This window comes from Grampus griseus (assembly GCF_964374135.1).
Source record: "Grampus griseus genome assembly, chromosome: 2".
In the NCBI taxonomy this organism is placed as follows: domain Eukaryota; kingdom Metazoa; phylum Chordata; class Mammalia; order Artiodactyla; family Delphinidae; genus Grampus; species Grampus griseus.
The window spans coordinates 144,056,772-144,069,921 of NC_139018.1; the positions used below are offsets into that span (position 1 = coordinate 144,056,772).

Here is a 13,150-nt window from a genome sequence, read left to right on the forward strand (position 1 = left end):
TGAACATGCTTCAGAAGGACTTCAAGGGTTGGTCAGGATATATTATGAAAAGAAATAAAGAAAAACCTGTCTGAAAGGAAATCTGAGACTTAAAAAGACAACTCCCTACTCCCACCCCAATTTAAAACCAATAAAAAGATTTTTCTGACTAGTCACTAATAATAATAATTTTATGCCAGTTAATCCTAAGCTGACTACACAGTTTTCCTTCTTAACAGAACTGATCATATGGAATATATGCTTTACTTTTCAATAGCTTTCCAATCACACTTCAGAGGCTACATCTTACCTTGGCTGCATAGATGAAGATGTAGAGTCTAACGCCGACTGAGTTTCTGGGACACTGCCATCTGTGCACTGAACTGGTAAAGACTCAGACAGACTACTGACAGAAGGTGCTGTAACAGGACCACATCTCAGGTTAGTGACTCTGTACCCTGGGCAGGCCAACACCTCATCTACAAAAATCAAGATCAGTTTTCCACGAAATATAGTATATGGATTTTGTTTTACTATATAATAAGCCGGTTCATTACTTTAGTTAAAATTTTTTCAATAGTTTGCCTATGAAAAGAATGCTGATTTTAACCAAGGAAACCATATACAAAATGTATATACCCAAAATTAAACTACGATTTCTTAGGACTGATTATTACCCAAACCCTTTAATTCACAAATGTCTTCCAAGTACTAGCGCACAAATATTTCAAATAAAAAAGAATTTTGCAGTAAGGCAAACATAAGTTCAAAATTAAAATCTGTGCTCAGGTTATATTATTCTACCTGTTCTTTATAAGGCAGAAATGTAGATGATGACTTAAAAAACAATAATTTATATTCATTTGATCTTAGCCTTAAGTAAAGAAGTTTTGATTGAATGATTCTAGCTTCTGGCTTCAACAGGAAGCAATGATGAGAAAGACTCTACACACAATTTTAAATGAACTAAGTAACAGCCTGCACTTTCATTCACCACGAAAACCTATACATTTAGGCATTAAGCTACATGAGAACTATCCTAGATGAGTACCATTAACACTTTACTTTTGCAAAGCTTATACTCAAAATCCTCATGATCCTTCTTACACAACTACTGAAACAAAAGCCACTTCATTTCCAGGAAAATCCTTTGACATAAAAATGCATAAAGAACTCAAATGAACTGGGGATGAACATCCCTTTCTCTGAGTCAAACTGTTACATCTCTCCTTCCTAATGGAGAAAGGCTTTTTCTACAGTCAGCTGTGGCTATATATAACTCACTCTTTCCTTCTACAACTGTCTTGGCTTCAAAAGTCATCCTAGATAAAAGAAGCAAGGTCCTCGTACAGCCCTCACTCCCTTACACCTTATTTTCCAAGACAGCTATATATACTTGAATGAAGTGTGCCTCTATTTTAATAAGATAATAGAATTCTCTAACACAGCAAGTAAGAAGTAGTTCTTTTCAATGGGTAAAGATACTCCTATTCCTGTTTCCCTACCACTGATAATCACATTATGTAATGAGACATTTTCCTGATGTAAGTGTAGTAAAAGAAGTAAAATGTGAAAGTAGAAAAAGGTACTGGGTACCCTGTGCTATTCAGGTATATCTCAATTATGAATAGTGCTGTGTTTTACTTACCAGGTAAGAATTACTTACCAGGTGGGCTTATTCTACCATTACTACTATTCTGTCTTTGAAGATGTTCTTTATAACATACTGAACACATGCCATTTGTACGAGGGTTTCCATAAAATCCGCAGCCAGTGGAACAAAGCATAGGCACTTGGCTGTGATTAGTTTCTTGAGCCATGTTCCTCTGTTGCACACCTGAAATTTACACAGAATTAGCAAAGAACTCAGACACACACTACAATCATACATTATCCAAATTTGCTTTATATAATAAAGGAAAATGCACTTATACTCTGCCCTAAAGCACTCTGTGCAGCTGCCTCAACACATAGGCTGAGGTAGAGACAGAAAAAAATAAAGATCAAAAGGATACAAACTGAACTTTTATCTCCGACCCACTGTATACAAGTCGGTCTGTACTGGTTCAAAAAATGTTATGAACTAGAGAAGGGAATCTGTACTAAAGACTCCGCACCATCAGAATGTTAAGGAAAATCCTTTAAGTCTAGGTTCAGCTTGGACTCCTAGTAATGAGAAATACAGTTCGCTATGTGTTATATTATTAACTTTTAAGCATTTAAACTTTTGCTGAAAGTTCATGTTTTAACTTGCATAATGTTTTCTGTTTAAAAAGCATTGAACAGAATATCAATGCTGGTGAAGATGTGGAGAAATTGGCAGAACACTGGAAAAATGAGAAGTTGTGTCAATCTTTTTGGAAAGCTATGGGGCAACTCACCTTAAGAGCCTTGTAAAAAGATTGCCCTTTTGAACCAATTCTCGTTCAATAGAATAACTAGGGTATAATCAGGAGAAAATTATATATACATACATATGTATATATATATATACATACACACACACACAAGGGATGTGTTTTACAGTATATTTATAATGCTGAGAAACTTAAAATAACTTAAATATCTAATATTAGGAGAATGGATTTTTTTCAAAAGTTAAGCAGCCATTAAAAATATTTTAGAATTCTTTTTGAAGGAGGAAATTGCTGATAATGAATGAAAAAGCACAATATGAAATGTATATACAATATGTTGCCAATTAGGACCAAAAAATGCATCTATTAACCATCAATAAGGATAAGAAAGAATATATCCAAGGATGGCAAAGCTAACTGTGATTTTTTTTTTTTCTGATTTGTACCTTCTCTGTACTTTTAAAATCCTCTTAAATGAAGATACTACTTATGTAATTGGGAACAAAATATTTATTTATTTTTAGAGTTATTTAAAATTTAAAAACTAACAGGCAGAGGAACTGTTTGGGAACCACACAGGCAATAATCAATTACAGCAGATGGAAGAACCCCATGTGCCATTTCTCCCATACAGCAAGTGGCTCTTTGGCATAAATAACATGAGAAGGTAATAAGAGGTTCTATCTCACTTTATTAAAAAACAAAACAAAACAAAAGCCTCACAAATGAAATGAAGTTTCCTCCAAAATGCGCGTATGTGTATTTACAGATGAGTGTATGTTCAAAGATCATACAGGACAAGACTAAGCGAAGGACACTGTTCTGCCACTGAAGTTTCCCTGAATTGATAAACATTCACTGTTTACCATTAACAGATTTTTTTTCTTCACCTAAATTATTTGAAAAGACAGTTGTAGAATGGGGGGAGGGTATTTAATGCAAATTTCAGAACCAAGAGCAATAATGCATTTGACTCTACAAAACAAAGCAGGTTTAGCATTTGCCTTTAAAAAGAAAAACCTAAAACTGTTTAGAATCTTTAGACCTTTAGGCCTGGGAATAGAAATAAAAGATCTTTAGGCCTAGGAATGTAATTTGGGATTCTGACAAACATCTTTTTTACTTCATGATGGCAAGTCATTTCAGAATCTAATCTTGGCTGCTCTGCTTTATACATTATGCTACTTTTAAAAACCCTCCCTTTCCTGTAGTTCTGTAAATACATATACAGTGTATCAAACTAAAAAAAATCCATTAACAATGTTAGGATAGAAAAGCAAATGTCAAACATTTTGTTGATTTTGGGGGCCTATATTCATGAGGAATAGTGTGGTTGTCTGGTTTGGAATCAGGGTAATTGCTCAAAGTCATGGATGTAGCTAATAAGTGATGGAGCTGAGATTCAGTAGAAGTCCAAGCTCTAAATCAGTGGTTCTCAATGTTTGCTCCTTGGACCCCTGGGGAGGTCAAAACTGTTTTCATACTAATGCTAACTAGTTTGCCTTTTCCACCATGTTGACATGTGCATTTGCGGTACAAAAGCAATGGTGGCTAAAAACCTGGAGCTTCATCAAGGAGCCAAACCATAACAGTGGCAGTGAAGTATACTACCTTCTATTCTTCATCACCACACTGTGACAATAAAATTATTAATTTTATTAAATCTTGAGCCTGAACACACGTCTTGCTAATATTTTTTGTGACAAACTGGGAAGTACACATAAAGCATTCCTGCTGCATATAGGAAGTATGATGACTGAAGAAAAAGCACTTGTGCAATTGTCTGAGTTACGACCTAACCGAGTCACCTTTTTCACAGAACAAGTTTTTTATTTCAAAGAACGAATGACAAACTCTGGTTATTCAGACTTGAGTATGTGGCAGATATCTTCTCAAAAATGAATGAAGTAATAAGCCTGTCACTTCAAGAAAAAAAACTAATACTATTTATTGCCGAGGACAACATTCAAATGAAAAAAAGCTTGACAAGTTTCTCCAATTTTTAGAGAGTCTTTGATAAGGTCAGTGGTTATATTAATGACATGTGAGTAGTTGGTACTACTATTGACATTTGGAAGGTCTGCATAAGTCAGTTAACCAATATTTCCTAAGTGACCAATGTATGACAGTACAAAATTATTCATGAACAAAAGATTTATTCAAAGTGAAAGAACACTGGATTTTAGAGTAACAGACAAAAGGTTTTTATATAGTATGAGATCCTACATTGCAACTATCCCTTTAAGAAACTACAAATTGTTACATTTTGGTGTAATATCTAAGAAGAGAAACCTCTATTATCTGAAAAGGTTATTAAAATACTCCTTCCTTTTCCAACTACATATCTGTATGACACCAGCTTTTCTTTTTAACATTGTAACAGAATGAATGCAGAGGCAACTATGAGAATCCTGCTGTTTGCTATTAAGCCAGACCTTAAAGAGATTTGCAAAAATGTGTAACAATGCCACATTTCTCACCAAACCATTTGGGCAGGGGGGAGGGAGAAATGGTTATTTTTCATAAAATATTTTCAAATAAATTAATAAATATTTTGTGATTTTTCTCACTTTAATTTGTAGCATGATAAAATTTTCGCTAGATATGACAAACATAAACAAAAGCTCTTCAACGTGCTCAATAATTTTAGAGAATACAAAGGTTCTGAAACCAAAAATTTTGAGAATCCACTCTGTAAACCATCAATGCAGGCAGAATCACCTCAAGAAGGCAAGCACTGATTCTCTGGGGAATGGGAGTACAAAAAAAAAAACACCCCTTACTATTTATGTATAAAACACAGCTATACATATAATACATAAATAGATAACTATTATATATATGTGGGATTAAAATTTTATGGAGGTAGGAAGCCAATTAGGAAAAAACTGTTTTAAAAGGCTCCTGGGGATGGGGGGGAGGGCAATAAAGGAAAAAAGATTGAGAAACACTTTTGTTTTTTGGCTGCGCCGTGTAGCTTGTGGGATCTTAGTTCCCTTACCAGGGATGGAACCCGAGCAGTAAAAGCACCGAGTCCTAACCACTGGACTGCCAGGGAATTCTCGAGAAACACTGTTCTAAATCACCAACTATTCTATGCTACCTATTAATGACATTAAAATGATATGTTATAAGAATTAAAGAACCTTCCCCACCGGTACTGATAAATCTTTCAGTATATACTGGCAATGTACAAGCATCCGGAGAAGATAAATATCTTATTTCTATAAAAACTCAAGTAAATATTCACAGATTAAAAGTACAATATGACCACCAAGTTTTTTATATCACAATCCCTGCTTCTGAATAGTAAGACTAAAATTTAAAACATGTAACACTAGCAATTTCCCCAAGCCAAACTGCCCTGCACAGTTGCAAACTAGCAATTATTTTCATAAGTCAAGAGCTTTCTTATAAAAAGCTATTATCCTGGCAGATAAAAAGCACAAAAGATTTCACAGCTTACTTAAAAAGAAAAGAAAAAAAGAGAGAGAAAGAGAAAAAGGAAAAGAATCAGTGTTAGTTATTCATTTTTAGGCCACAAAATGTACCTTTCCATGAAGATTCAGGAAAAGACCAAAAGCCATAAAAGGGTATCTTAGTTTATCTTTATGTGTAGTGGCAAAGATGGGGTAGCTATGGAGAAACTGGAAATCTCGCATCCCCTTGCTACTGTACCTTTTTGGTAGGTAAACAATTTGGAGGACCCATTAGCTTGGCATTCAGGAAAGAAAAAGAGGAAAGAGCATGAGAAGGCAGAACAATTCCTTAATTGCTCTATGTATTGTGGGATTAGAAAACCAGAAATCCAAGGAGGTAAAGAATGAGATTACCAGACATACAGAGAAAAATGGATTAGCATGGTGTAATTAAAAAAAAAATTTACAAATTAAAGAGAATTCAGAAAATGTGATTTCTGACTCTTAACATTCATAATTAAACCTATAACTGACTGTCCTCCCTACCCCACTCGGATAGTACTTAGTTATTCAGAGCTTACTATGGGCCAAAAACTGTCTTTATTGTTTTATTTATATTATCTCATTTAATTCTCTCCAGAACCCTATGATGTTGGTATTACTGATATCCCCATTCTTAAATGAGGAAACTGATATTCAAAGAGACTGAATAACTTGCCCAAGGTCACATATCTAGTAAGCAATTAGGTCAATGTCCTTTTTTTTTTTTTTTGGATCTAAAAAAACAAAGAGAATGACTTTCAAAGTCCATCCTGTCCCTGCCAAACATAAATTCATGAGCATTTATGAATTCTTATTCTTTTCATTTAAAGATAATTTAAACTTTCATTCATTTATTCAACCTTAAGATATTATGCAGCTTTAATTAGCTTAACCAAGTTCTTGAGAAAATTTGTTTTTCCTTTAAGTCTTTTAACCTAAAAATTCTCATTAGCATAAAAATTCAAGATCAAATATTAAGATTGCAAAGAAAATTCATTACCAATTATTCAAATTCTGACAAAAGGACAGCAATGAATGCAACAGACTCAATTATAACTGCAAATACATGTCAATTAAACTTATTTCCCTCTGCTTCATCCCATAGAATTTTAAGTCACCAAGTTCCAATAATTTTCATTCTGAAATATCTCATGCTCTTTTCTTCTTTGCATCCCAATTCTGACTTTATCACTTCACATCTGGGTTATTTTAACAGTTTTTTTCTTCTGTTTTACTGCCTCTCCTCACAATCCACTTATTTAAATTCTCCTAAAACACTCAGTTCTCATCGTATTACTTCTGTTCTAGTTACTAAATAATTTCCCCAGAAAGGAGTACTAGACCTGGCATTCATGCTCTACATAATTTACCTTAACCAGCCCAATCTCCCTGGAAAGTAAGCTGAGTGAAAAGTGAACAGGCTTGGGGGTCAGATCCCAGTTTTGCCGTTTTAATTACCTATAAGAGCTTGGACGTGTTACTAAACTTCCTTAAGTTCAACTCCTTAAAAGTGTGCTCAGGTGCTTGCTTCAGCAGCACATATACTAAAATTGGAACGATACAGAGAAGATCAGCATGGCCCCTACACAAGGATGATACACAAATTCGTGAAGCGTTCCATGTTTTTTCAGCCATAAAAAGAAACGAAATTGAGTTATTTGTAGTGACGTGGATGGACCTAGAGACTGTCACACAGAGTGAAGTCAGAAAGAGAAAAACAAATACCATACGCTAACACATATGTATGGAATCCAAAAAAGAAAAAAAAAAGGTTCTGAAGAACCCAGGGGCAGGACAGGAATAAAGATGCAGACGTAGAAAATGGACTTGAGCACACGGGGGGGGGGGGGGAAGGGTAAGCTGGGACGAAGTGAGAGAGTGGCATTGACATATATACACTACCAATTGTAAAACAGATAGCTAGTGGGAAGCAACAGCATAGCAGAGGGAGGGAAATCAGCTCGGTGCTTTGTGACCACCTAGAGGGATGGGATAGGGAGGGTGGGAGGGAGATGCAAGAGGGAGAGGATATGGGGATATATGTATACGTATAGTTAATTCACTTTGTTATACAGCAGAAACTAACACACCATTGTAAAGCAATTATACTCCAATGAAGATGTAAAAAAAAAAAAGGTGTGCTCAGAACTTCCCTGGTGGCACAGTGGTTAAGAATCCGCCTGCCAGTGCACGGGACACGGGTTCGAACCCTGGTCCTGGAGGATCCCACATGCCCTGGAGCAACTAAACACACGTGCCACAACTACTGAGCCTGTGCTCTAGAGCCCACGAGCCACAACTACTGAAGCCTGGGCGCCTAGAGCCCGTGCTCTGCAACAAGAGAAGCCACCGCAATGAGAAGCCGGTGCACCACAACGAAGAGTAGCCCCCACTAGCTGCAACTAGAGAAAGCTGTACACAGCAACAAAGGCCCAATACAGCCAAAACTAAATTAATTAATTATTTTTAAAAGTGTGCTCATATTTATTTAAGACAGTGTATACAGAAAGCTTCCATATAGTGCCTGGCACCTAGCAGAAACTCAGTAACTGCTCTAACTCTGCTCTGCCTAAAAGCAGAGGGTCCTTTTGCGCCTATCTGTTTGAAACAAATCATCCTCGTTGCTGGAAACAAGCTTCCAGCTCATACTGCTCTTTCCTTCGTAAATGTCGTCCACTTCTTCACTCTGCCTATAACAATCCTATTAAGGAATCAGCTTAAATTCTACTTCTTCTGGGTTCATTTCTGTCCACCTCGGTCCTCCTCTGCTCTGTATTCCTACAGAAGCTGTCTGTACACCACCCTTTTGGGGCACTTAAGCTTACCATTACTCAAGTGCTTTACAGGTATACAAATCATTTCCCAGTTAAACAGTTTCTTCTTCAAATCCCCTTTATGCCTATATGAATATTACAAAATATTTTGTTGAATAAACACATTTCATTATTGTTAGAAGTATTCACATCAGGCGAAAAATGGTCATTTTCCATTGAAAAGGGGCGACAACAGATTGATGAAAAATGTTTCAATCACAGTACTCATAATTTATATACTGAAACAGTCATTCAGCAAGAATGATCAGTAACCCAAGCCAGTTACAAAAGGCATATATAATTTTTCATTTCATTGTTCTTCTCCCTGCTCCTGAAATAAATAGGGAGGATATATAATTTATAATGATGACTTAAATACAGAAGTTGTTAACTGGCAAACAAGTTAAATCTGACCCACAGGCATGTCTGGTAAGCCAGCACATATTAACTTTTAAAAATTATTGTTAGCATTCAGAAATTGGGGAATGTCAAATAAAAATCCCAGGTTTCCAGCTTCTCTTGAAAAACAGCAAGACCTGACAACAGTGGACTGATGTTCCCAAAATTAAAACCAATCAGCTAGGACCCTTAGATAGAGCTCTTAGATAGAGCTTATACTCTCCAATTCAAGGCTACCTTCACTTTCAGTTACCTAATCTTAACCTATGATGATACCTATCATATGGGCAACATACATATGTTCTGGAGGTCAAGAACCTTTGCAGAGATTACAAAATATCTAGGAAAGTTCATAAAGCAAATAGATCAGAAAGTATGACTCAATATAGAACAGTTGAGACGAATGCTACTCACTCTGATAAAAGTATAGGGACTTTGGATTAGGGTTCCTACTGCACTGAGGATGCTTTGTAGTTCTCTCTCTGTATAGCAGTCCCCAGTTCCCTATGTCAGGTTGTCTTTCCTGCTGTTTCTTGGGCTGAAAGACAAAAAGGCATGAGTCCAGCTAACATGAGAATAACATCTTTGAGGATACTATATATTCCTTCCCAGCAAATAATTCATCAATTTCAACATACTAGGTTATGTAAGGATAAGAGACTCCAAAGCTAATTCTAATATACACAAACCTCCCAGTTATTGATATAAGGAAAGTTTTCATTGACTGGCACGATAAATCTCACAAAAAGAAGCCACTGTAAGTGTCTCCAGTTGAAGAAGACAGGTTTCAGAAAAACTCTGATTGGCATTCCCATCATCTGACTCTAATTTGTCACATTCTGCCCAAAAATGTGTATATCAGTTGTTGGCAAACCTTTTGGTAAATGACCAGACAGTAAATATTTTAGGCTTCAGGACCATACAGTCTCTGTTACAACTACTCAATTCGGCTGTTGTCGTGTAAAAGCAGCCACTGACAATATGTAAACAAATGAGCTATACTTATGGCCACCAAAATTTGAATTTCACAGAATTTTCACATCATAAAATGTCCCTCTTTTGATTTTTCCTCCCACCACTTAAAAATGCAAAAACCATTCTTGGCTCATGTGCTGAACAAAAACAGGTGATGAACCAAAAATCCGCCAACCTCTGGATTAAATAAGCAAATGACTTTAATGCGGTCATCACTGAAGATGATGTGGGGAGGCTAGGTAGACATGGGACTCAAGCACAGGTAATATTATTAACTGTGGGAGTCTCTAATCCAAGTAATGTAAATTTAAAGTATTATTTGCTCTTGCTAAGCCTCATCTCTTATTTAAGTATATGTTCATCACCCAATAAGGGGAAAGAACTATGAAAGGCAATATTTCATCCAAATCTGTATCACCAGGTATAGTTTATACAGAAAGCTGTAGCTATGATGTGAAAAATGACAGTAATGTAATTGGTACAAACTGTCCTCTATTTTAGCACACAGTTTTCTATTCACCAAGGCTAAATAAAATCTGTGGTATCTTAATAATTATAAAATCATTCAATAACTGGACTGGGAAGACATCCATATTCCTGAAACTGATAGTTTCTGTCTGCCTGGTATGTTTCCTTCCTCTTTCAGATTAACAGAACCTCTTGTTCCTGTGGGAAGACCATTTCATTTGCTTTGGGTAGGCTTAAGCCCTCCTCCTCAGGGCCAGACCTGTCTCAGTGATGGGCACGTGATCCAAGCCTGGGCATTATGACTCAATCTGAGCCAATCATTCATTCCTCCTGGATTTTACTGGTGCTACTGGGAAAGAGGCAGACTTTGCTCTGAGATTACATTGAAGACAATACAATGTAAACCTGGTGCTGCTGGTGGCCGTCTCTGCCACAATGGAGAAAGAGGCCGCATAATTAATTAAAATAAGGTAAGCAAAGCCAAAATGGGTAGGAAGGAGACAGCCAAGACAAAGGCTTACTGAGGACAGCTCCACCCCTCAGACTTCCCAATTATGTGAACAAATTCTCATTTTGCTTTAGTTTGCTTTGGGCTTCTGTCACTTGCAATTCAAAGTCCTTACAAATGTTATAATCAAGTTGCTCTACTAAAACTTTCAAACAGAACAGAATAATCAATGCATATCAAAATGAAAGATACTCCCATTAGTTCAACTGAGATGTCCTGCAGTAAAGAAACCTACAAAAGTAACCAACAACTCCCATTCTTTTTTTCTTTAAACATATACAAGTCCCAAGTGTAAAGCTTAAATTTTCACAAATTGAACACAACTGGGTAACTAAGCACCCCAATCAAGAAACAGATTATCGGGCTTCCCTGGTGGCACAGTGGTTGAGAGTCCACCTGCCGATGCAGGCGACACGGGTTCGTGCCCCGGGTCTGGGAAGATCCCACATGCTGCGGAGCAGCTAGGCCCGTGAGCCATGGCCGCTGAGCCTGCGCGTCCGGAGCCTGTGCTCCGCAACGGGAGAGGCCACAACAGTGAGAGGCCCGCGTACCGCAATAAAAAAAAAAAAAAAAGAAAAGAAACAGATTATCATCAGTACCCCTCAAAAGCTTCCTCATGCTCTTTTCCAAATATTATCCTTTCCCCAAGGATAACCATTATGCTGACTTCTAATACTCTAGATTCGCTTTTCCTATTCTTCAACTTGTAATAAATGGAATTATACAGTGTACACACATTGTGTCTGGCTTCTCTCAAATTGTTTTTGAGATTCAACCACGCTAATGTGTCCAACCACAGTCCATTCCTTCTCTTTGCTATCTAGTATATTACACTGTATGAATAAACCACTATCTACTCTAGTGATGACAGGGATTTGGGAACTTTCCAGCTTATGACTATGACAAATATTGCTGTTATGAACACTATTTTATGTGTTTTTTGACTAACATACATACACATTTCTACTCAGTATATACCTAGGAGGGGACACGTTGGGTTACAGGGTGTATGTATGTTCACCTTTAAGCAGATACTACCAGTTCCCAAAGCGGGTTATACAAATTTACACACTCCTGGCAACGTTAGAGCCCCTGGCAAAGTATGAGCATTCCGGTTACTCCATACCTCACCAATACTTAGTACTGCCTGCTATACTGGGCAAAATGGTAGCCCCAAAGACATGTCTATGTGCTAATCTCTGCAACCTCTGAATACTATCTTATATGGCAAAAGATGATTAAGTTAAGGATCTTAAGAAGAGGAGCTAGTCTGGATTGTTCGGTTGGGCTTAAGATGCAATCACATGTATACTTATAAGAGAAAAGCAGAGAGAGTTTTGAGAGACACAGAGGAGAAGGTGACATGAAGACAAAGGCAGAGACTGGAGTGATGTGGCCACAAGCCAAAGAATGCATGCAGCCACTAGAATGTGGCAGCAAGAAATGTATTCTCTCCTAGAGCTTGTACAGAGCATGGCACTGCCAACCCCTTGATTTTGAACTTCTGGCCTCCAGAACTGTGTGAGAATAAATTTTTGTTGTTTTTAAGCTCCCTAGTTTGTATTAATTTGTAATTGCAGCCCTAAGAAATTAATACATCTGCCTTTCTATTTTAAATATTCTTAAAATCCTCTTTTGTTAAGTGTCTAAGTTTTCTGTGCACTTTTTTCTGTTGGATTGCCTTTTGCTTACTTTACCTTCCACGATGGTTTGTCTTTCCATTTTTAATGGTGTCTTGAAACCAAAATTCACCTTAATATGATTTTGTTAACAATTATCTTTTATAGTTAGCTATTTTAAAAATCTTTGCCTACTCCAAGGTCACGAAGATGCTCTCTATTTTCCTATTAATTTTATTATTTTACCTTTCACATTTAGATTTGTAATCCATCTGGAGTTGATTTTTTGTATGGAATAAGGTAGGGATTAAGATTCATGTTTTTCTCCATATGGTTATCTAATTAACCCAAATCCATTTATTGAAAAGACTGTCCTCTCCCTACTGCACTGCAGTCTCACTCTTGTCCATACATGGGTTATCATACATGTAATGCGGGTCTTTTCCTAGACTCTCAATTCTATCCCACTGGTCTATTTTGTCTATCCTGTTTCAAGTTATTATAGATTTTGGATAGCTGGTATCAGTTTTATTCTTCCTCAAGATTGTGTTGCTTATTCTTGGCAGTTTCC

General features: G+C 36.7%; 1 protein-coding gene across 3 annotated transcripts in view; it reads right to left on the reverse strand.

Moving 5' to 3' along the window:
* Window positions 1-13,150, reverse strand: part of ZFAND6 (zinc finger AN1-type containing 6) — a 75,198-nt gene that overhangs the window by 14,795 nt on the left and 47,253 nt on the right. For 2 of the 3 annotated variants that reach the window (XM_082649741.1, XM_082649743.1), the window contains 3 exons: window positions 9,424-9,547; window positions 1,646-1,816; window positions 290-398 (listed from right to left, as the gene is read on the reverse strand). In XM_082649741.1, coding sequence (XP_082505867.1) covers window positions 290-398; window positions 1,646-1,799 — 263 coding nt within the window. In that variant the 5' untranslated portion in view covers window positions 1,800-1,816; window positions 9,424-9,547. The remainder of the gene's footprint in view (window positions 1-289; window positions 399-1,645; window positions 1,817-9,423; window positions 9,548-13,150) is intronic. The other variant, XM_082649742.1, reaches the window with a different exon arrangement.